Source organism: Hippoglossus hippoglossus, chromosome 14, assembly GCF_009819705.1.
Source record: "Hippoglossus hippoglossus isolate fHipHip1 chromosome 14, fHipHip1.pri, whole genome shotgun sequence".
In the NCBI taxonomy this organism is placed as follows: domain Eukaryota; kingdom Metazoa; phylum Chordata; class Actinopteri; order Pleuronectiformes; family Pleuronectidae; genus Hippoglossus; species Hippoglossus hippoglossus.
The window spans coordinates 3,716,818-3,742,413 of record NC_047164.1 but is presented as its reverse complement, the minus strand read 5'-3'; the positions used below and the strand labels follow the sequence as shown (position 1 = coordinate 3,742,413).

The window sequence follows — 25,596 nt, the reverse complement described above, 5'->3', positions numbered from 1 at the left end:
ATGTAAAAGTAAGTTTGTCGCAAAATAAAACTCAGAATAAAAGACAAAAACTATTGATTTAAATGTAGAATAAAAGACAAACTAATTATAACAATTTAGAATAAAAGACAATTTGTTTAATTAAGAATAAAAGACAAACTATTTATTTTAATTTGTTCATGATCCAAATGACCTGGGTAAAGTTTTGACCTTCAAAATAAGAGCATCGAATCTGCCTTTTATTTCCCCCGCTGTGAAAAACTCAAGTGGTTCCGGCGCCGGGTCAGGACTTTTACTGTGACAGTCCCCACCGGAAGTTACGTGTGTCCCCTCACCGCTAGCTGGACAGTGCGCGTGTGTGTCTGTGTGTGTGTGTGTGAGAGAGAATCCATGCACGAGTGTGTGCTGCTCGGGTCTGGATGTCGGACTGTTTCCCCGGTGAAGAAGCACCGAACCCCGGCCTTGTGAGCATGCCCCAGCGCGGCGTGTGACCCGCTGGAAGTCGCGGAGCGGCCGCAGGGAGCCAGTCTCGTCTCCGGGCCGCGGTTGGAAGCGCCAGAGCGACCGGCAGGATGTTGCAAGTTCTAGCGTGTGGCGCCGTGGTGTTCCCCGGGCTGTTCCTCGCCTTCAGGCGGCTGCTGCCCTGCGTGTTCCGGCACTGGAGCGAGGCCGACGCGGTGCTGGTCAGCGAGAGGTAAAGCCGCGTTCATTCCCCGCTTCCATTCACCGGTGACTTCTCTTTAAAATACGACCCCCCCCCCACCTCTCTCTCTCTCCCTCTGCCGTAGCCGAGCTCCGTTATAGCATCGGGGGGCTTTAAGCTAGTAACGGTGCCCCGCTCGCTCCCGTTAGCTTGTTTCGTGTGTGCGGTGTTTTTCTGCCGTTTCAACGCACCGCACCGCACCGCACCGCGCCGCACCGGCTGCTGGTCCGCGTTTAGCCGCAGTGCCGCTGCTTCTGTTTCACCTCCTCGGGCCTTTTACGACTTCGGATCGAGGATCGATTCCCCGGGATTTTGATTTCATCCGCGTTTGTTTCATTTCTTACAAGGATGATTTGCAGATATGTGTCCCTGGGATACTGTAGGAATACAGGCATGATATAACGGAGGGTGGTGGTGGGGGGGTTACCTCTGAAAAATACTAGAGCAGGCACAGTATTATCAGTGTAGATGTGAGTAATAATGTATTTAGTACTTGCACGGTACGTTGCGAATACTGCAATTGCCAACCTTGCATGTAATTGAGAAACTACAACCCTGCGTCCACCACAGTCCTCGTCACTGCTCCACATGCACAGAGACACATTTCACTTAGAGATCAACCAACTTTGGGTTTATTATCAGTGAACAGACGCAGTATAAATAACACTAAAACACAATACCAGTGTTTTTATTTCACCTACTTGATGTTTTATTACTTTAAATGTGTTATATATATATTTGTGTGTCCTTTTTGATTGATCAGTGTTGTTTCCCCCCCCCTTCACAAGGATGATTTGCAGATATGTGTCCCTGTGATACTGTGAGAATGCAGTCATGATAACAGGGATTGAACAATACTACAGCAAATACAGCTTTATCAGTGTTCGTGTGAGTGAAATTGATTTGGTGGTACTTGCATGGTACGTTGCAGATACTGCAATTACTGGAAAAACTACAACTAAACCCAGCGTCTCTCAGATAACTCGTCTCCACCACATAGATCGAGACATTTTAGTTAGAGGTGAAACAAACTTTTTGGTTCATTATCAGTGAACAAACACAGTATATATAAAAAATAAAACAGTATTTTTTATTTCATCTACTTGATATTTTTATTATTTTAAAAGTATTAGATATTTGTGTGCTTTTGATTTATCAGTGGGGTATTTCCCTTTTTATAAGCATGACTTGCAAATATCCCTGTGATAATATGGGAATGCATTCATAATAATGTTTACTTTAAAATATCTGAGCATAAATGCACAGTGAGTCCTGGTAAACATGGTAGAAGAAGTACAGTTTTATTAGTCTCCATGTGAAAGAAGTTGATCTAGTATTTGCAAATACTACAATTACAACCAGGGGACTCGTCACTGCTCCACACAGGTAGAGACATTTTAGTTGGAGGTGAACAAACTTAGAGTTTGTTATAGATCAGTGAGCAAACACAGTATGAGTATAAATAAACCAATACCAGTGTTTTTATTTCATCTACTTGATATGTTATCACTTTAAATGTATCATATATTTGTTTGCTTTTGATTTATCACTGTTGTTTTTCCTTTACAAGGATGATTTGCAAATATGTGTCCCTGTGATAACACAGGAATGCATTCATGATAACATGGACTGTAAAATACCAAAGCACAAAAGCACAGTGAGTCCTGATAAACATGGAACAAGAAGTACAGTTTTCTCAATGTCCGTGTGAGTGAAATCCATTCGGTCTTTGCACGGAACAACGCTTGTGAGAATACTCTACTACTCTTCTACTTTCCATGGTTCATATCCTCCCGAGACAAAATGTGACACCGTCATAACCATGCATCCACCAGGGGACACGTCACTGCTCCACATCCGAAGTGACATTTTAGTTGCAGATGAACAAACTTTGGATTTGAGTCAAACAAAAACACAGTTAATCTGTGTAAATCAAAAACAAACAAACACTCAATTCACGTGCATCTTCTCTTTTGTAACTGTATATCTCAAGGGTATCGGGCTACACAGTGGTAATATTTAATATAGTGTGTCTTTGTGTGTCAGTGTGGCCTGCCCACTTGTGCACAGCTCAGTTCAATGCTCATTTGTACGCTGTCGCTCTTGCTAATCCGCCTCTGAGCTCTGGTCAGAGCCGACTGCTGAGTTAGCTATGCACTGGAAAGCACAGAGCCCGACCCCTGAATAACGCTTCTACTAATTTACGAATGCTCATCAGATGGAAAACGTTGTTCTTACAAGCGTCTCTGCCTCAGGGGATGTCATGCTGCTTGTTCCCCACCACTAAACCAGCCCCTGATATCTACTGTGGTCCACTCCGCCGCACAGATCCCACAGCTTGCATCGGGTCTCTGAATTTTGTGGGAGCAGCCTCAGTAGGTTTGTGTTACGACGATTTTTTAAAGGGTCCGACAATGAACTCAACAATTATCAGTAATAAAATAATTAATCTGGCTTCCTCTGCCTTGCACAAAGACCATCTTGTTAAGTATGTCACCAAGTAAAATCACAATATAACCCCCTTCCTCAAGTTTAATAAAGGTGAAGAAGCTTGGAAGCCAAAATATCTTGGATATTGGTGCCGCCATCTTGCATTTTGGCATCTTTCGAGTTGCTTGAGTCTGCGTAGTAGTGATCATGGCGTGGGTCCGCAGTTTAAAGGTCAATCCAACACACATGCTTGACCAATCAAGAGCCAGTCTTGGCTGTCAATCATGACATCTCAGCCCGTTGTTATTGCATCAAATAGCTGATAAATGAAGTTTTCTTGTAATAGTGGGCCTGAAAGAAAAATACTGTCGAAAACCTAAAGATATTCATGTTTTTAGAATTTGACTTTTAATAATTCGTTTCAATAAATATAAAACAATGGTGGATTATTGCCCTAATTGTTTAATACCTTATCCTAATTTGTACTCAAAGCCCCATGATCACTGTGCTGCTAACTTTGTGTTAGCATGTTAGCATGCCAGTGCTTCACTGTTTGTTAAAACACACAAGAGATTCATTCACTGTCATTTGTTCGACCACATTATAATTGCACTGACTAATAATGTCAAGGACGGGTCACATTACTCCGTTAACACATGATGTTTAGCACATGCTGAAACATACAGTACGTGTTTCACAATGTACTTTGATAACGACAGTTCGTCACCAATCTAACGCTATTATCGTATAGTATCAGATGCACCCTTGACCTACTTGACTTGACGTCGTAATGCTCCACATCACCAGCTTTAGAGGCTGAAGGCCACAGTTACTGTTTTCCTTTTTTTCATACAACAGTGGTGCTCTTAATGCATTTTCTGAATGTGCAGCCTGTAATGTACATTTTACTCATTCAATGAGGCTTAAATGACCAGCTGCCAAATACTGAACGTTGATATAGATCTAATATAATTATACAAGAACACAGTAAAATAACCGTTAACTAGAACAAATGCATGTGATCAGTTCCTAACATTTTGCCTGTCTCGTGCATTAAAGATGTACTTGATAATATGGTGCAGTCCAATACAAGAGTTCCAACATTAAAGCCTTAAACATAACTAGAGTTCAGTCCACATCTCTCACCTATACTATTTATCCTATAGAAATCCAGTTACATGAGGCTGTATTGTTGAACTGTCAGTTATATAAGAACAGTGTGAAGGATGGATGTTTACTAGATGTGACAGCAAATATCAAGTACATTCCCTATATATATATATATATATATATATATATATATATATATATATATATATATATATATATATATGTTTTTTTGGTTTTTTTTTTTAAGGTTGTTTGACTCATGATGACCATGTACTATAGTCTGTAGTTACCCCACCTTTGGCGCTTCAGCAAGTAATCGCTTTATTAGTCAATTTCATTATTGGTCGATTTCTGTTATGAAATGAAAAGTTAAAATGGAAAAAGCAGCTCAACGTTTCCAAAAGTCCAAAGTGTTTGTTTTATTAGATATCAATATTAAGATATTAAACGACTTTAGATACACGTCACATTTGCTTAAGCGTGGGATTTTCACGTGAATTGATAAACAGAAGTAGATCACCTTTTGTTAATTAGTCTAATTGGTAAACTGGTTATTTACGACCAAACTGGTTCAGGAACAGTGCATCCGATTGATAAGTGATGATAGTGTTGAGTTTCATCTTATCATTAAATGCACTTTACCCCGGTTGCCTTTTTTTTTTGCCTCCGCTGTCACTTTTCTTTTTTTTTCGCCCTGCTGCAGCGCCAGTGGAACTACAGATTACGTAGCCCATTTACTGGAGGAGCAGGGAGGGAGAAAAAAAGCACAACTCCTGACTGTCAGACACTGTGACTGAGCAAGCGGTCCGTGTTTAACGTAACAGTCAGTCGGAAACTGAGGTCGTTCACTGGCCTGACACAGCAGGAAAGAAAAGACAACATTGCCGAACAAGGCTGCAAAGCATTCTTCCTTTTTTCCCCTCCGCACGCTCCTCACCCCGTCAACCTGAACCTTTCATCAGCAGAGAGGGGGGGGTGGAGGTTTACTGACGGACACACAATGAATGGGCTGTGTAAAATCTGGGTCTTGTGACAGAGTATGCGACCATACAGCTCTAGCATGCAGCGAGGGGGGGGTACAATGTGTGTGGGGCACGGGAAGGAGTTTTTAGGGGAAGGGCTGAGAGAGAGCGAGAGGCCAGTTAGCATTTTCCGGCTCAGTTGCTAGTTGCTAGTCATGCGGCCTGCGTTGCGTTGCCTTGCCAATGTTGGTGTCATGGCCACATTCCTATTGGATGTTGTTGTGAGGTGACAGCAGGTTCAACCCCGCTAATACACTCTTTGGGCCCAATGGCATTCTGGATACACTTTAATTAGAGCTCTGCAGCAGTATTGGCTCGGATCTTTTAAGAAATCACATGATGCGTCATCATCTCACAGGGAAAATCTCATATTTTGTGGCAGGTACAGATTGTTTTGTTAATTGCTGGAAACATTCTGCCCCTTTTGGCTTAAGCTGCCTGTTAATTGATGAAGTATCATGCTGCGGCTGCCAGTTCCTGTCCTCTCCTGCTTTGTGGGTCGACTGCGTTTTAGATCTGGTGTAATTATCCACGAGTAGATCCAAAATTGTGAAAATCACGACCTCTAGCTTGCACTGCAACGCCACAGTGAGAAATATTGGACTGTCAATGTTGCCGTTTTCAGATCTGTATAGTAATAGAACAAGACATATAAAATTTGTCCTCATGGCAGTTGCTATAAAAATGATAAGTTAAATAATTTCGTTTAATGCCTTTTGATGCATGAATTAGCTGAATTTACTTTAAATCTGTTGCAGTTGGAGGTTGCGCAACTAAAGGGTAGTTTTTGGATTGCCATATATAACAAGGATTCATCCACTAGGGAGCATAAAGCGCCATTTAAACTTTGCTAATCTCACAATTTTATTTTGGTTTGAATTTGGATGCCTTGGAAGAAAAGGCCTCACAGAAAACATTAGGCTTGAATCTCTGAGGACAGTTCACGGAAATACACTCAATATTTGAGATTGTGCTGGTCAGGGTATAGCCTTACCTAAGGGTGGCTGCACAGAGGAACTCATTGGACCCATGAGTCCATCCATATCCTTTATCCTTTGGGGGTCGTGGAGGAGCTGGAGCATGACCCCGCGGACAGTGGATGAGAGATGGGTTACATCCTAAACAGGTCGCCAGTCCATCACAAGTCTGACGTATAGATACAACCATCCAGGCTCTCATTCCCACCTATGGTGGAGCTGGGGATGCTTGAGTACCCAGAGAAACCCCACGCAAAGTTTAAGACAGAAAAGTTCAGGTCGGCTGGCCGGTTCGAACCCAGAACTTTGTTTCTGTGAGGAGCACACCCATGTTGCCTAGGACCATGAACGTCTTACCCAAACTTCATGGTGTCCAATATCACAAAGCACGATTTCTGACTTTAATTTTAGCTTCCTTATCCCAAATGTGTGCTGTACTGTACAAGTACAGTATTAATCCTGTACTAGGTCTGTAAATCATAACACAATGTGGAAATTGGAAGTTAGTCTTCTTTCTAGAACACACAAACCTCACATCCATAAAGACAAAAGACTGAGTAACTGTCCCAGCAGAATGCAGTCTCAAGAGATGAACTGTGTCTCCCTCCACTCATTTTTTCGTGGGTGGGGATGTAATTCCAGAACGCTGAAACATTTTGTTATAAATCTTACCAAAACACTGTGGTGTGTTAAAGGGGTGACTGTCTATTATGGCTGCAGCAAGTGCTGGGGGAATAAATTACATGTTTTCTGATTTCAAAGCAGCTTACTGTCAGTGCTGCCAAGCTGGAGAACAGCCCGGGAGAGAGCTTGTCTGTGCAAAAACCAGCCATTCATAGTTTGAACAAATTGGTAACATAATTCAATGTCTCGTTTATAATGGACAAAAAAACCTCTGTTGCAACATTAGGGAAAAAATCAGCATTCCTCTAACGACACAACATAAATCAAGTTTCACTATGGCCACCGAACATAACATCCGGTTTTCTTCAGCATGTAAAGTTACAGTCAGCCTGATGGCCGATCAGAAGTTCATACCTTGTGAGTATAGTCTTAAGATAGATATGAATGTTATGAATGCAATACCTTACGCCACCTCACAGAGTTCAAATAGAGATACACCAAGTTCTCCTATGTCACAGTTCTGTTTATAGACGAGGCAAGTCGAGGCTGAGCACTGCTGATCCCAATGACTGCTCACTGAAGTTGTAGTTCCCCTGAGGGGACACCTTTCAAAACATGATGTTGATTGAGCTGCTAGTCAACAAGCCTTCGAATCAAATATCACTTCTTGGGTTGGCCCAGTGTGACCTTTCAATTCCTTTCCGATATTTGTTAGTGAGTCGATTTAATTGTTGTTTCCCATAGCTAAGATACAACCCATTAAATGCCACCCAGCTTTAAAATGTTGAAAGTCTACATCTGGATTTGATTGCGGTGTTTCATCAAAGAGTCATAATCATACTTAATGAATAACAGCATTATCAATGCTCAATTAAATGCGTATGCGTTGCTTGAATGCTGGAAGCCGGCCAGGCCTGATGCTTTGTTATAATTACATCAACCAACTACAGTTTCCCGCTCGGGACACAAATGCCAACAGACCTTTGTCTTAATGTGTCATGCTAGCAGTCAATGCAATGCTAAAGGAAAGTACTCGCAAAATAAACCCCAGTCTCTTTTTATTTTGTGTCATAACGTAGCATCCACAATGTGATTAACCAATGTTCTTTATCTCTGTCTTTTTATGTGTCTGTCTCTTTCTCAGAGTGGTGTCCTCCATCCATGCCATCATGGCAACAACTGCAGGAGTCATCATTGTGACATCATGCAGGGACAACGTCATTAATGACAGGTTAGAGTCCATGTCATCCGTTCCGCTTCATGAAACTTTCCACTCGTGCTGCGAACCTTTACGCCTCTGAATCCCCTGATTTCCTGACACGGTTGTTGTTTTGATTATTGTTTCTTATTCCCTTACACTACATTTATCCACTATGACGATGTGATAATCATCAGCTCTAAGTGTGCAAACGCACTGTTAGCATTGTTCTGCATCTTCTCACATGTTTAGCAAGTTATTTACTGGTGCTTTGTCCTCTTAGAGAACCACTTAGAGATGGTGAGCGTCACATGTTTCCACCCCCGCACGCTACATAAATGTATTGCTGTATGTGCTAATACTGCACTTCCTTGTGTGAATTGGAAGTAAACCGATCTTAAGACATGCACCAATTTGCTTGAGTAATTGCAGCAGGATTTGTAGACATTTTGTCTCTAGATATAGAATGGCTGCTTAAGGGAGGAAACAAGGGTTATTTTGTACGTCTATGCGATGATGGTCCAGGGTTAAATATCCTGGAAGAAGCATAAACACTTGCATCGCCCTACTGCAGTACTTTCCCCCAAGTAAGCGATTGAAGTCAATGCTATTGAAATGGCCAGTTTGAGAATATGACAAAAACTGCTTCACGTCAAAGATGTTTACTCCATAAAACTGCAGCGTTGTCCATTTAGAACGTGCTGCACAGTGGTTCCTGCTGTGTCATGTGTCATACGCCATAGTCTGGTTAAAAAAAAAAGAAAAAGGAACTTCCTTAATTTCCACAAAGTATTTTTTCTCTCCATATCTTTTCAAGCAGTGTCTTCCCACTTCCCTTATTCAGCTGCCTCCTTCCAAGCCCTGCCTGCCTCCGTATCAGCCACCTGGCAGCGTGACAGTGTTAGCATAGCGTTAGCCTCCCTGTGCAGAAAGTGTACGACGCTAAGCTAATGCTAGCCTATTAATCCCACTGAGTCAGCGGCCAGACCCGGGCAGGCCCAGTTTCAGGCCGTTAATCTCCACCACCGCTCCCCTTCACCCACAGGACTTAAATCCTCCACAATGCTGCTCAGTTCTGCTGTCCTATGACGTGCAAACGGCACGGAGCTTATCAGACACATGCTCCAGAGTCAGACCGTGAATACTCTTAATGCATCACAATCTGTCAATTCGTTTAGCCCTGGTTCAGCCGCAGTGCATTTTCAAAGGTGTTGCCGCGGAACAACCGCAAATCCTGCGAAAACAATGGAGGGGTTTTATACAGCTGAGAGGGAAGGCTCCATCCCAGTGGTAAAACCCCTTTAAAGGAACATTCAGGTTGACTACCAAGGTAACTACTGACTCGGATGGGCCAAGATACATGAGGAGAAACATTTTTAAACAACGTCACTGTTTATGGACCAACTCCCTGCTTCAAATTTGACCCATCAGGCTTTCTGTAGTTATGAATGCTTGATTTTCCTGTGCAAAATGTTTGTTTTTATAGCCAACCTTTATTTTGGGCGTGCAGTGTCCTCAACCTCGGGTTCACACCCTGCTCCTCCAAATATGGTCACTTCTGGTGACAAAAAAACAACAAGATGGTGCTAAAGCGAAACTCGAGGCAAGTTTACAAACCAATGGGTGAGGTTACGGCAGGATGCCACTTGGTCCTCAGCCACAAAGCTAAAATAATAAACGGGAGGTGTTCCTAAAACCGTGGAACAACAGTACACACAGAAGAAGCATTGCCACACTCATGCTCTAATACTACCTGATACCAACAAAACAACACATGCTGTATCCTACAGTATAAAATGAACCGGGAGTATTATTTCTGTCTTGCTCAAGGGCTCCTCAAAATTCTAATTTACCTCAAGCTTATGCCGAACCAGAGGATGTGTATAGGATGTGTATTGGTATGATTTGGAGCAGTGTTTCTTTATTGTGTGCTTCCAGAAATAGCCCATATGAATTTTCCATTGCCTGTAACAGAGCACGTATATTCACTATAGCATTGAGTCATGTTGCCTTCATTCCTCCCTGAGCTGTTTGTTGTGCCTTACTGCTCTTAATCTCCATCCGCTGACCTTAAGGAGCCAGCGAGAGGTCGGGGGTCAGTAGCTCAGCTCTGCCCTGCAGCTTTACTCCGTTCTGTCCACATAATTAACCATCACCATAATCGGTGCTCATTAGTGAGCTGCAGCCATCCAAGCTGTTTATTATACTGTACGTACATAAGCCTGCCTTTTGCGTGCAAGCATGTGAGAGAGTGGGAAGGCGAAGGCATACGTTAAATTAGGGTTTGTGTGTGCGGGGATTAAAGTTCTCTGTCGCAATGGCCGGCCTCCGTCAATTGGATTCCAGTGAGGCCATGAGATCAGTGCGAAGGCAGGAAATGGCAAAGTCATGGCGTTGTGACACCCCGTGCACATCACACGGATGTTCATGACCCAAACGCAAATATTAATTCAGGCTAAACTTAACGGCCTCTTCCTTTTTTTAAATTTTTGCTTGAAAACCAATGGTGACCATAGCGTTTTCTACCAGTGCCAGTTGTCAGTCAAACAGCAGTGTCAGCTACTTCGTTAGGTTACTCTTTGATTCTAATAAAATCTTACTTTACCCATTTATCCTTCTTGTCTTTTTTAAAATCCCCAAATGTGCAGATGTTGAATATTTTCATGTATTTCTTTTTTTTTTCTATCAGGCACTGGCTGGCCACATCCTTTGTCATCTGGTACGGCGTGCCCTACATGACGTACGACCTCTTCGCCATGTACCTCAGTCACTACTACCGTTTCCGAGTCAAAGGTCACGACGACTACAAGCAGCACTCGCTGAAGACGGTGAACTCCTTCGTCCGCAGGGAGTTCCTGCTGGTGCTGCATCACATCGCGCTGCTCACCATCCTGCTGCCGGTCACACTGGTGAGTGACACGGAAACTGAATGAATTCAGGACGTTCTGGGAGTGATGGATCTCTAGCTTGCTAAATTAGCTGCTGGCAGATGTCACCCTCATCCAGCCCTGGAGCTAAACGCATTAGCATCACAGATCACAATCTTCACTGGGGCAGAACTACAACTGTCACGGTGTTGATCAGTGTGTGATTCCAATTCTTTATTTTTGTGACTGGGAGTTCGTTTAAGTGGTGATATTAAGTGACCCGTTTTAGCAGTTTATAGAAACTTAGAGCTGAAATATAAGAATAATCTGTTTCCCGATCAACAGGAACTAATCTGATAACTAGATTTCTGCGAATGTTGCTGTTTTTATTACTTTCTATGGTAATAAACTGAACATCTTTAGGTTTTTAGACCAAGCAAGTGGTTTTTAATATGTTAGCTTGTGGTTTGGCAAATTTAAATGGCCATTATTAATAATGAATCAATTGTTAAAATCAGCCCTGTTGTATTTCGGATCATACAGGAGCCACACAGACACACGTGTGTGTGTGTGTGTGTGTGTGTGTGTGTGTGTGTGTGTGTGTGTGTGTGTGTGTGTGTGTGTGTGTGTGTGTGTGTGTGTGTGTGTGTGTGTGTGTGTGTGTGTGTGTGTGTGTGTGTATTACCATTTTCAAAGAATACTGCAGTGACTTTTAAAGTTTCTGGGTATATCTTTCTTATGTTCCAAGCAGCAGCCATTTGTTTATTTCAGTACAGTACAAAAATTAAACAGGAGAGTTAAAAGTCACTTGTCATAAATAATACGTCATGTCCTCTTTTGATTCTGTCCACTGCCAGTAATGCATTATTAGTTTGTGCTATAATGCAGTCCATTGTTTTTTCAAATCAATCCTTGCTTTAAACTGCATTATCTCCTAATGAGTACTTCCTAATGGTTTAAGTGGAAACAAAAAAAATAGACCTGGTGCTCACTGTCAAGTAGTTCTCGAGTCTCTGCAACTCAGGTTTCAATCTGTTTTGAAATCAGTTTCGAGATCCAGCGGCTGTCTGTAGTGTAGGGGAACGCAGTGCATGTGGTTTGAAAGAGTAATGCTTTGCAAAGTGGTTTGCATTAACGTCAAATATACATAACAAGAGATGCATTAGCATGTTAATCCACCGTCATTTCACCGCAGCATTATGGACACAACCAGATCATCTCAACAACATAGAGGACACACAGATTTCTGACTGTAGCTCATAGATTCTACTAATTGGGGCTTTTAGGTACATGTAGAAACAAATGTCTCTCAACAAGAAATCTTCAGATTGAGCTCACTCCACTGAATCATCAGCGTCACTGAATGGGAAATAAATTAGTAGTTTACTGGATAAAGATGGCTGTGCTCGTCTGTCCGATCGTAGAGTAATGGCTGATATTATAGACTGAATATAAATATTAATGACATGACGGCTCCTGAAAAGTGAAGCCAAGTCGTTTGCAACTGTCCCCTGACAGCTGGCGACAGTATAAGTTCTAAACCCCACCTCCTTCGTGTAGATGGAATATCTACCAAACTTAAAAGTCTATATACTCGTCAAATTAATTTGCCAATGGCTGAGTACATGTATCTTCAAAATGGCAGTTTTCGAATCTGGGATAGTATGGCTTTCTTTTTGGGTGGTGGGAGAAGGGTTAGGGTAAAAACCCCTCTCACAGGGGTTGAAGGGACAGGGTAAACTGTTCGAGCGTTCCCTAGCTTTTATGTACTTGGTCTTATCAGAGTTGGGTGATTGGTTGGATCATTGATAAGCCTTTACACATTTATCTGATTAATTGTACCTGAAATTTGAACTTTGGTCAAACTGTTACTATCTAGTCATCGGTTTTAAGCAATAAAATGCACTAATTCACTGATTTACTGTGTGGTCATGGGAGGAAGTTTTACGTTCACGCTCAAGTGTTCAGGCCTCAAATGAATTAACAACAGGAAAAGAAAGAGCACACTAAGCTATTGATTACTTTCTTTGAAGAGATACCAACAAAAGACTATTTATGGTTTTCTTTTACGTCCCTGCGTTGTAAGTGTTGTAATGGGGCTAACTGCTTTAAGAGTGGACAGGGAGAGGAAAAAAAGGATTTAAATGGATGAATATGCAGGTAGGTGTTACAGGACTGAGAGGGAGGAAGCAGGCCACAAAAGAAGAGCAGTGCTGTGGGGCTTGATGACCTTTGAGTGCAGATATGACCAGCAAACTGGAAGCTCACTGAACTGTTAAACCTCAGTTCCCCGTTGCTCATTTATAGCAGCAAAGTTAATTCCTGTAAATTCATGTGAGAAAGTTTGTGGCCTTTTCCTGAATGTGGTTCGGGTTTCTTAGAAGACCTATAAAATCCGGTTATTCAAGACTTTTTGCTCCAGGCTGCCTTCAACCTGTTTAGTTTACAGCAGCAGGTAACACGCCAACTCTCCTTTCCAAGTCCTATCCCAGGTTAGCAAGCCAGGTGCAGGTGAAACCCGGCCCTTTGTTTTGAGGTAACAGTCAGAGGCAATATGAGATCACATTACTCTACATTATTCAGCTTCAGCTGCAGCCATCCTCTCTTTTCTGTAAACTCACCACCCCTCCCTCTGTTTCTCCTCTTGTTCCCTCACTCATCAGCTTTCTGCCACACCGGTTTGTCTGGGTAATACATGGGCTGGTAGATTTACCCAGCAAGCGGTTACACAACAGTGTTGTGCCTGAGGAGGAAAAGACCAAACCTTTATGTGTAGATGACTTTAATAAGTTCAATACTCTTTACAGACAGCTTAGTACACAGTTTGCATTTGGGCAAGACATGGTAGGAAAAGCACAGTTTTAAATAATAACATTTTTATTGATATTTAAAAATTCCATTTAGATGTTCCAGTTTCAGGCTCCAGGTATTGTTAATGCCCCGTAACTGACCTGGCACTTTGGGATAACTAAACATTCACCCGTATTTTCATGCTATGATAGTTGGAAGAAAGAAGGTTGGTTGGTAAGTTGGCAAATGATTCTGAAGTGAATCTAATAAAAGCTCAGAGATTGCATCCGTCCACCAAGACCATGTTTTAATGTGTTCCTGCTGACAAACAAACAGATAAGTGGATCCATAACCTCCTGAGCAGAAGTAAAGAGTTTAGCTCTGAACCAAATCCCGGAATGTGGTCACAAGTAGAGATGCACAGATTGCATCTGTCAGATAGATGCAGGCCTCTGTACTATCCACATATCATACAGTTATTTGTCAATGTTATCATACATCTCACTGTGTGTACTACAAGTTACAATCATCTGGTCATGTTGGGCAGGTCACGTTCTGTATTTGGACGAGGAGAGCACTTTAATCAGGTACTGAGAGAGAGATTAGGAAAGAAAAAGTCTTATCATGAATCCATAGTCACAACATTTGGACATTGTGTCCTTCACCAGAGTGTTGGACTCCACTGTAGTCATATCAGACCTCAACCACTGATCCTGAACCAGCTGAGGTGGGTCGGGTATCGGATCAGGATACCTCTGTAGGTAGGGGAAATACTGTCCAGGAGGAGAGCTCGGGGTGGATCAAGGACACCTGAGGGATTACATATCACAACTGAACTGGGAACACTTAAGGATACACCGGAGGTAACTGGGGGGAGTCGGGTTGTAGCTGGTTTGCGAGAAGCGGGTCTGGACTCTTGTAATTACATGTAGTTAGCTGTCACCATCTGCTCCGTATATATTTTACTTTACTACACAGGTTTTAATGGTGTTGCAGCAACAGCTTGTCAATAGTGCTGAGCTTTAACAGCACAATATGTAGTTTATGTTCATGTTAACATTCTAGCTCCTGGCTAACGATGATTCTCTTGTTGTAAATTCTTTTAATTTGCACATTTGCGACCAGTTGTTGTTAAAATTTTAAAGAAATCCCGTTGGAGGGATAAAAGCAACCTCATATACACCCATTGTTCTCAGTGGCTGCAGGAAAAGTGGGGATTTAAAGGATTTCGGTTGAAAAGTGCAAAGGCTAGCGATGTTTAGCGATGATGCATATCTATTCATGGGGGTAATGTGGGTAGTGTAAACCTTAACTTGTGTTTTGTACTACATCTGAAACACAAACAGAGATACAGTCGTATACAGGTGTAACACCCACACGGCAGTGGGAGGTGGGGGTAGGGTGAGGTAGCCAGGTATGGTAAGGCGCGGGGGTGGTGTAGTGTTCCCCACTGTGGCCTAAGTCATTCTTACATGGGCAGATGGCAAGGCCACGTCTGGAGCCACTCATGCTTTATTCATCATCAGCACACAGTAAGCTAGACTACCGGACAGTGCTCGTCTTTTGTCTGGAGTGTCTTTATCCATCTAGACCGCCTCACCTATTCTAGGACGGTCTCTCTAGCCACACGGCACTGCGCCACTGGTCAATATTTGAAAGCTTCAGCTCATTACTAATGTAGAAGACATCGCTCCCTCCTCCGCCCCATCAGCCCACCTCTATCGGGCTTTTATTCCATCCTGAAGTTGTGGTCGAGTAAAACATCTTCAGTTCAGGATTGAAACATGATCAGTGCGTCAGCGCATGCGGATGTGTACAGTACATATTTGTACTTCTATCTTTCCTAAGAGATTACCACACCTCTGTTGACTCTGGTTTAGAAATGCACACAAAGAGTCTATAGCAAATTTTTAATTCAAACAAAGACTCGAGGATTGGTATTGTTCTTTCATTGATCCTAATGTTTGAATGTCATCATAATAGACTCTACCAAAGGTTTTCCCTAGTGCAGATTTTCTTGCCCCGGCTTTGAGGACAAAATTAAGTTATATGGATTTGTGGGGACCAATGTTGATACTGATATTAGTAAAATATTCCTAATGCTGTTATATATCGGGCGATATACACACGTTAGAAAATAACGTCAATGATTCATAAAATGTCATCATTAAACCTTTCTGATAGAAATGTAATTGAGACTTGATATACAATGACAAATACAATGAAATGAAATATATTATAAACATAAATGCCGATACAAATACATCTGGGAAAGACTTAAATCGGCTGAATTTATTGGCAAACCGACCTAGGGTTGCAAAATTCCGGGAATATTCAAAGTTGGAAACTTTCCATGGGAATTAACGGGAATAAACTGGAAATTGTGTGGGTAATTTATACTAACTGTATTTACCTTGTCATATACAGACATAAATATAAACATTTTGTTTCGTCATAAGCTGATTTGAGCCCTGAGGAAACTTTGGGCACTTGACTATATGCTTCTGCATCTTTGTGGCATTCTTAACATAGGTCTTTGCACAGTATTTGCAAATGTACACAGCCTTTCCTTCTACATTGGCTGGGGTGAAATGTCTCCACACATGAGATAGTGCACGTGGCATTGTTCTGTAGAATAAGATGAGAAAAAAGCTTGTAAAAAACACTAATGCAATGCCAGAGATATAAATAGTTAGCTAAACAATTGGAATCGTCTTTAAAAATATTTTACAATTAGTAACATTTTTTTTTCAAAATTCCCAAAATTCCCAAGCTTAACTTCCAATGGAAAGTTTCTGGAAATTTACCGGAAATTTTCCGCCCCTTTGCAACCCTAAACCGACCTCACGCTGTTCGCTCTCTCGTGCAACTGAGCCCGAGTGACAGGTACACAGACTAGAAACCGAAAGGGAAGTTCTCGTGTGAGGGAACTGCATTGAAAGCCACTTGCAAGTATGTACACAGCTGCTGGTTAAACTGAGGCCTGGCCGACTGCGTGGACTGTAAAAACTTTATAGATGATTGCACGAGCGTGCAGGGAAGAGAGAGACCGAGCGAGCCCAAGGCCGATTGTGCTGCAAGGACTCTACAAGGAAACAATGGAGAAAACACTAACTTACAGATCTGTTATGTTGTAATGAAAATGGTACATGTTTTGGTTCCTAATGAAACTGGTGGGACAAATTGTAATATGGCAGATAAAATATTTTTGTTTTTGCTCAAATTCGAAGCTCAAGATTGTGGCTTCACCAGAACCAACCTTTTTAAAGCCTGATATTTCTCCAAGTGTCGTCGCCTCTTCTGCTGTCACAGGTGTCGGCGTTGCCCTTGAACATCAGCTGTGTTTGTCTCCATGCTCATGTTTGTTTGCTCACACTGCTTGCGCTCTGTTTGTCTGTTTCCCAGTTTTTCAGGAAGGACCAGGGGGATTTCTTCATTGGCTGCTTGTTTCTAACAGAGCTCAGCACTCCCTTTGTCTCCCTGGGGAAGATACTCATCCAGGTGAGACACAACCTAATATACACATGTGCATTCACCAGACTCAGACCAGGCAGCCATACCAGTGTCATGTCTGTGCCTCATTTATTTAAAATCTGTAAAAGCTCTGTTTTGATAATATGAAGAGTAAAGGGCCACCATCACTTTGTCAGACAGGTCAGTTAGCACAAAGCTGGACAATCATTTACTAAAATAGCTAAGCAACCAAGGGGCACAAGAGCTGCATAAATAGTTTTTTCTACCTTGTCCTAAAGCTTGTCACAGCTTTAGCATGTCTCGCTCAATAGCTTGCTACAGACAGTAGCAGCGTTTTACCTCAAATCATTTTCAGGCCCTGAAGTACACACCAAAACAAAAACAATTTTCAGACTAGGTCATTGGCTCCACTAACTGCAACACTTACCTCTGTGCACCAGTTAATTACAGTTGGGGAAAGTGTATTACACTGACTTTCTATTAAATTTTTTTTTATAAAGACTTCAGTTGTCATAGAAACTCAAAAGGTGTTTAGTTTGTCCAGTCTGGGCTACTGTAAAAAAAACATGGCGGCCTCCGTAGAGAAGACCCGCTCCAGATGTAAATGTAAAGAGCTTATTTTACGGTAAATAAAACAACAATTCGTACAATTTAGATGTTTAGTGAAACCATCACTAGGATTATTTCATATTCAGTTTCTGCCTATAGATCCCTTCAACCTACATTTTACACACTGGACCTTTAAGCCATCCAGCAGTGTTATAACTCTCTATTCATCCATTTTGTTTTAAAGTCTCTGCTCAGCTGTGCCTTGCATCGTCAAAAACACATCTCCATTAAATTTGGGAGGCAACTTGTCACTGTAGCATCGATTATTAAGATGCACGGCTCACCCCAGATAACAACAATCAAAAAACATATCGTTAGCATTCAGCTAAAAGGCCTCTCCCTACTCTCCCTGGCTCCTCACCCAGCCACTGGAGTCCCTGCCTTCATTAGTTCCACACATACAGTGGGCCTGGCTTCTTATAGTCAGACCAGCACATATGCGTTTGTATAGTCAAAGGCAATGTGTCTTAGAAAACGGAGCAATCTAAGAATAGAAGAGTGGAGCAGTGAAATCAGTGGAGCGTGAGCTTTCAGGTCTTTACTGACATCTGGTGTCAGCAAAGAAAAAGAGCAAAGCAAAGCTGCACTGTTCTTTTCTGTCTTTTAAAAAACGCTGCCCTCCTTTGGATTCGATCAACAGAAACTCCGCCGGACACTTTTTACTGCTCTCAACAGCAGAGTTGATCTGTATGGATTCCTGTTGTGTCCACCAGGATCCTCACATTGCTTCACTCCAACGATGAGATGAGGATCTTTGTAACAGGCCCAGACATTTCTCACTTGTGTCAGAGATATAAAACCATTACATTATATCATCGGGCTGTACTTTGGCTCAGGTTTAGCTTGTTAACAGTAATAAATACTGATAGTAATAATAATAAAAACACTTGCAGGAAAAGGGAAACCAAGAGAAACTTGGTAACAGGGTTCGAACCTGGAAAATGTATTTTTGTCTTCTGGCACTACTTTAAAGATTTCATCCACATCCTCTCTCCGTCCCTCCCTCTTCTCCTCCACCAGCTTGCCCTCCAGAACTGCTGGCTGCACAAGGCCAATGGCGGTATGGTACTGTTCACCTTCTTTATGTGCCGCATCGCTCTCTTCCCCTACATGTACTGGATGTACGGCCGCCACTATGGAGTCCCGCTCTACAGCGTGCCCTTCCACCTGCCGCTGTCGACCAACCTGGGCAACTTCTGCATCCTGGCGCCACAGGTCTACTGGTTCGTGCTGCTTTGCCGGAAAGGCTACCGCCTGTACAAGCGTAGCCGATGTCCCGATCCGTCTCCTGCGGTCACAGTCACTGACAATTCTAAGGACGATTGATATCCGGTTCACTACTGCTCGCTCAAGCTGCACACTCAGCTACTAACGCAACTACTTCTACAGAGGCACTAGTTTGACTTAACATTTTTCGAACCCCACCATTGTACTGTAGTACACCAGGACTGCCTGCTGTTGTCCCACAATTCCTGGGCATTTTCCGCACACTTTTAATTCCTCTGTTACAAATCTGCTGCCTACATGGACCTCTCCACCGATCGAACTCTAACTACTGAAGTTTGCTGACTGGGGTGTTTTTTTTTTTGGGGGGGGGGGGGGGGGGGGGGGGGGGGGGGGGGGGGGATTCGGCTCTAGCCTGGATCTTGTTGAAGTGCAACCCTGCGTCTGTCTACATCCTCAACACGGAAGCATGGTCATGTTTGCTTCACTCAGAGTAAAACGTGGAGTAAAAAGCACCAAAAAAACTGAAGAGGAGCTTCCATGGACAGACATCTTATCTCTTACTCCTACTGTGTTTACAGCCTCTGCTGATTTGAAAGGTCTGTTACAGTGTGTGTGTGTGTGTGTTTGTGTGTGTGTGTGTGTGTGTGAGTGGCTGTTATAACAGGTTGTATTTATTTTTATGGTTTTTCTGTTATGTGTCCGATAGTTTTCCCATCTCATCCATTCACTAATCAAAGAAGAGGGATTAGGAATATCGGTGGGTGTGAACTCAGGCAGTATTGGCAGGAAAAAGTATGAAGAGAACAAGTCGCCTCATCAACACTAGAGAAGTTAACAACAGCTACAGTTGTTAATACCCATTAATGTGATGTAATGTTAAGGTTTCAGCCCTGTTTATTGTGTTTGTAGTTTCCCACACTGCATGCCATCACGGCAACAACCCCACATTCCTCACTGGAGCATCCAGCACAGATTTATAGTCCTGATTCTTTTGTTTTCAGTATCCATCCCCTTCAATAGAGCCACTGTTGCTCAGCATGCATACTGTATCCCCGTGAATTGATGCTGCGCTCGTGGACTCTCGACATTTTTTCAAGGGTTAGGGGGAAATATCGTCCTGTGTTGGAGAATGGTGGCACCGACGAGAGGTCTCAGCTGAGGGGAACCATTCTTCATTTTCATTTGAAACCATTAAGAGGTGCTTGGCACAAAAAAATATGCCCCATGCTGGATACTGAAAAGACCTCAAAAGAATCACTTTCAGAAAAATATAGACCAGGCACCACACAATATGTCAACAGGATCAGATTTGGACTAACCTACAGAAGTTCAGACTACGAGTATAAACTGAGCATGTGAGGATTTCTACCTGCTTCTGCAGAGGGTCAGTTTGGCTTCATGCTGCTGAGAGTTTATTTTCTGGATCCACAGTCTTTGTTTGGAACGTCACAGCTGTCACAGAAACGCTGACAGTCTTTGACCGTTGCTACGTGTTGAAGATTACTTTTCTCCTATAGGTGCTGGAGACATGGTAAAAGCCGTGGGACAAACTCAGGGTCAAGGTCAGAGCAATAAGGTGGGCGGGGGGGGGGGCTCACCAGGGCAAAAATAATACAGATATAAACACATATAAATTGAGGATATCGGGAGTAATTACTCCTGTGACACACTTAGAAGATGAAGTTCAGTAAGTGTTGAGTTTCCCCAGGGCTCCGGAGATTTGTATGCACTTCACACAGGGCTGTACATACTTTAATGTTTTTAGACATTTACATCATGTTTTAATCATATAAAGCTAGTTTTAAACCTTAATCTTATATCTATATCATGCAAAGCAATTACCTTTGGATTCACAGTTGCATAATGACATTTATCTTAGACTTAAAGGCATTTAATTTTGAGTATTATATTTCTTCATATCAAATACTAAATAGAAGATATTATTTCTGCAGGGTTTGTTTCATACACAGTCTTAGACCCTGTTATTTTAAAATCCTTGGATAATATTCTTGGTCATTCGAGCTTTATACTGAACTAACTGATTGAGAATGTGTTAATGGCCTTTTTTTACCTATGCAAAAAGAGGCTGCAGTGCATCTATACAACACTAACGTCAAGCCATATCTAATCGACCCACGCCTCCGTATGTCATGATCTTTTTAAATATTTGGGGGAACTACATTTATTTACCACTGTACATTTCTACCAGGACTCCAAGCCACAAAAGCTTGAAGAATTATGTGTGAAGTTTTCCTCTTCTTTTTTTTTTTTTTTTTTTCTCCACATATCTTTCAAATTTACCCACGAAACTGCGGAAAACTGCAACGTGCATAGTTACAGTTTTTTGACGCGTACAGCAACAACACTATTACAAATTAAGCTCTGTCGACAAATGTGAAACGAGTTTTGCTGTTTGGAAACTGACTCGATCGATCAGTTTCCGAGCTTGAACACAGTCGAGATGCATCACTCGGAAGCCTAATGCTTAACAACACTCTGAAACCGACGTCGCAAGCGAGTTAACGGACTTTGGGAGTTGGTGAAGTTATCTCAGTAGCATTTTTTCTAAAAAAGGAGGCTAACAGCTTTTCCTTTTCATATGTGAATTTTCTCTTTTTTTTTTTTTTTGAATCTTTGGTTTCTTGAATGTTTTGGTGACATACTTCTTTAGTTTTTTTGAGTTTCTTCTGTTTTACAATAAAACAACCCAGTGCTTTTTGCTGAGCAGCAGCCGCATCAGAACTGTTAGAATCCCCCCCCCCCCCCCCATGATTAGAATATAACTTGTATTTCTAATGGCAAGTTACAGCCCCATAACTTCTGGGCTCTTTTGAGTCTCAAGTGTTAGTTTTTTCCCCTGATATAAGTCAAAAGTTTCAACTCTCTGCACCATAGACTGTAAATAATCATGGGTGGTGTCTCCACCTTCTCCCCACTGAACAGAAATGGAGCCAAAAATATCATCTTTTAATGTCACGTGGAGCCAGAATGTGCAGAGTAGTGATATCTGAGTGGAGCCGCGGTATCAGGATCCCGTCAATATGCACACTCAGCCGATCATGTTAATCATGTTGATGTTTCACCCGGTTTTATATCATCGAATAACAAAGAAAAAAATGAAAACTTATCTGACAAGTTAACACTGGAACAAACATCAGTGTGATAAAATGACAGAAAGGCTTCTGTCGCGTTTCCCGTGCCCTTGTTCTGAAATCTCGTCGTTGCGGTAAACACTTGAACAGCCGTGTGTCTGTTGGAAGCAGCATTGGACAGAGGAGGTGATGAGTCGTCTTGATTGTGGACAGACGGTCTGTTTGCTGACCAACAGTATGGGGGCGAGGGCGTAATGGGAGATGAGCTGCTGAATGATGGGCCTGTTTGTCCGGTTTGGCCCGAGCCCAGCCGAGTGCAGGCCTCTTTCTGTCCACGGTTCACTGGGCCGCCGTAACTGGAAACATCCCAGGCTCTTTGTTCTGCTCTCGGCTCAACTCTCCCACTCTGTGTTTTTATTTTTTAATTTTACTGTCCTGTTTTTACTCTGCTCGGCCTCTTCCATCCACTCTCTGGGTGCGTAGTGTAAAAAGGCAAAAACAGCCACCAAGAAGAAAATATGGTGAATTTTACTCTTACACTTTATGATGTATTTAAGTGCTTGTTAAAAGTCTCCACTCTCACTGTAGTCCCATTGGTTGTTACATAAATCAACCGTTGTCATTTATTATTTTTATTTAAGAATTAAAAGGTGCAGCTCATTCCTTTTTATTTTATTTTATTTTATTTATTTAAACACCCAGCCTCTTCCCTTCCATCCATATCTGCTCCAGCCTCCTCGTGGTAGCTCGTCCCGGGTCTGTTGTCTGATTTCCCCTGCAGTCACAGGAAGCTGCTGAGCTGTGTGCGGAGCAGAGCGAGGCCGCCCTCCTCTCTGCTGCCATCTGTTGTCAGGATTATCTGCTCGTCCACTCAGCAGTTCTCAGGCAAACGACCATCGGGATTAGTTCAGGAGTAGTTGGGGCTTTTCTGTTTTGAAACGTGTGCGTGTCTCTCTCATTGCATTCACTTCCTTCAGATACATATATCTCAGATTTCAGCCAGGATGACCTCAATCTCCACTGAATACACTGTAAAGAAAAACACACGCTGCTTTGTTTTCATGCTTTTCGGGAAGATTTCCACGATTTCAAATTGGCCATTTTACTGCATGCATTTCATTGCATTTGAAAGAACATCATGGCAAAAAACCTTTTGAGGTGTAGTGGCCTGTTTTGACCGTTTGAGCTTTGCAGAAAAATCCCCCGTCTCGACTTTTCCACTGAAACTGAATCACATTTTAAGCTTTTCAAAGCATTTGTTTAATCTCAATTCTGCTCTTATTCTGACGGGGCCATTTGACAGTTATGGAAAAACCGTCAAAATTGACTGACAGTTACACAAATGAAATTCAGTGAGCTGGACCGTTTTAATTTACAACATGAGCCTTTTGTCTCTTGGCTTAAAAAAAAAATCGTGGAATAAATACAGAACAACAATAAAACATTCCACTGTTTCTCATCAACGCTTTATTATATTTTATCATCATGATTTTGTTTTAGAATTTTTGTTCCTGTTTTTTTTTTTTGTTGCATATTTTAGGGGCACATGTCCAGACTTCAAATGGAATTGCTATATTGCCGCTTGATTTTAAAAAATAAACAGATTTTATGGATTGGCCAATGTATGTTTTTTTGATTTTGTTTTAGAAAATACCTCGAAATCGAACGAATTAATCGGACTTTACGTGATTTGAAAAGTGACGACAGCATTTCAAAGCCGCAGGACGACGAGCCGCGTCCCTTCATTGTCTCCGAGCCACAGAGAATCCCTCAGAACACAGTGCGGACGCTTCCTGGTTAAACACAGATCACATATCTTAACAGTCAATAGATTCATTAACATACAAAGTCTTAAGTTCAACCTCTCTGCTCAGGATTTGATGAAGTCTGATGACGCGTGTGTGCATGTGTGTGCATGTGTGTGTGTGTGTGTATAGAGGTTTATTGTGAGACTGACTCTGAAGATGCAGATTCTTTTTCTGATACGTGTGATTTCAACATATTTTTGTTCCTAGATTTGCTTCTATTTATAATTTCTGACACGGCTTCTGATCCTTAAACTCCCAGGGGTTGGTAAACCAAAGACTGTCAGGCACTTTAGTCAATCGTAGTATCTGTAGTGACAGGAAGAGAGATCTGTTTTCGATTTTTCCGTGTTTTAGATCTGCTGTAGGTGATTTTTCCTAAAAAACGGCGAATTACCCAAGATTTCCCCCCAAAAAAGACCCTCATGTCTGTGTTTGGATCCCGGAGGGGAACCGACGTGGTGGGTGTGTGATCTGAGGAGGTGGTGGAGCAAATACACACTAATCAGGTGTTGAATCGTTTCTCCACTAACATGCCACCTTCACACAAGAGGACGTGTTCTGGCTTCTGAAACTACATAATGATTATAATTCTACATTTCACGGACACATTAAATGCACAATATGTCATTTTCGTCGTCTCTCGATCTAAACATTGACAAAAGAGGTAGTTTGCTCCTCCAGGAATTATCTGCAGACGTCTCCTCTACAAAATCAACAGACTTGATATTTAAAATGAGTAAAAAACGCTGAATGAAGCGGTTTCGTGTTTAAAATTTATTGTTTTATGTGTTTTCTTTGACGCTCATTGGCAGGATGTCTGCGAGTGGTGCTGTAAATAGCACGGTTGTTAACCAGTGAAGCAGCGATGGCTAATTTTGGTGGTTTTTCCCATCATTTAATGCAGAGATGCTCTGATAGAATTTTTCCCTCCCAGCATGAAATATCTCCACGTTGCTGACATTTTAGCTAGCACTCGCTAACGCTACACAGCGTGAAAAATCAAAGTAGGGATTTCCAGATTACAGTTTTGTCTGGGTGAAACCTAATATACTTTAAAGATGTGGTGGTGATAACAGCGTGTGGCCTTTCTTCTGCCACCAAGACACTGGTTTTATGATTTTTGCTGCTTTGCATCGTCACATATCTGCACAGAGTTGGTCCTTTTCTCGGTATAAACACAGAACGCTTGAAGGAAATAGTTTAATGCTACATTCATGTCATGTTGGGTTAAATGGGGGGGGGGGGGTCAGACTATATTATAATATTAGCATGAAATAGGCATCGGGAGCAAAAGTGAGACAGATTCTGCTTTTAAACTTGTAGCATAAATTTTCCGCTGTTTGTTTTTTTCTTCTGAAATGATGTGAATGCGCCATTAGACTCATGAAACGCACAAAAGTGAATAGAAACTGTTGCCGGGGCTGATTTTGATCTGCGGACCGTGAACCAGACCTGGTCTCCTGTGCCTTGTGATAAATCTACTCCCCCACAAATCTCAGTGTGAAAGAGCAAAGCTGGCCGGCAGTGTTTACAGGTCGTGGCTGCATTTAATGGTTTATTACCATCATCACCATTATGTCCTTCGGGGGACGATGACACTTTTGGTTTTTTTCGCCGCAATGAAATCATTTTAAAGACAGTGATTGAAACTATTTTAAAACCAGATCGCTATGCATCTACTGCTAG

The 25,596-nt window shown here is 42.1% G+C and overlaps 1 protein-coding gene and 1 long non-coding RNA gene across 2 annotated transcripts; one reads left to right on the top strand and one right to left on the bottom strand.

Moving 5' to 3' along the window:
• Positions 1–190: 190 nt before the first annotated feature.
• On the top strand, positions 191–19,370 carry tlcd3a (TLC domain containing 3A). Its single transcript, XM_034607057.1, has 5 exons — positions 191–673; positions 7,990–8,076; positions 10,733–10,952; positions 17,106–17,201; positions 18,804–19,370. The coding sequence occupies exons 1-5, from the start codon at positions 552–554 to the stop codon at positions 19,107–19,109; spliced, it is 831 nt and encodes a 276-aa protein (XP_034462948.1). The 5' UTR covers positions 191–551; the 3' UTR covers positions 19,110–19,370.
• Positions 19,371–21,639: 2,269 nt separating this feature from the next.
• On the bottom strand, positions 21,640–23,813 carry LOC117774554. Its single transcript, XR_004616102.1, has 2 exons — positions 23,431–23,813; positions 21,640–23,385 (listed from the first exon to the last, which is right to left on the bottom strand). It is a non-coding gene; the product is annotated as an uncharacterized LOC117774554 (long non-coding RNA).
• Between the last annotated feature and the right edge of the window lie 1,783 nt (positions 23,814–25,596).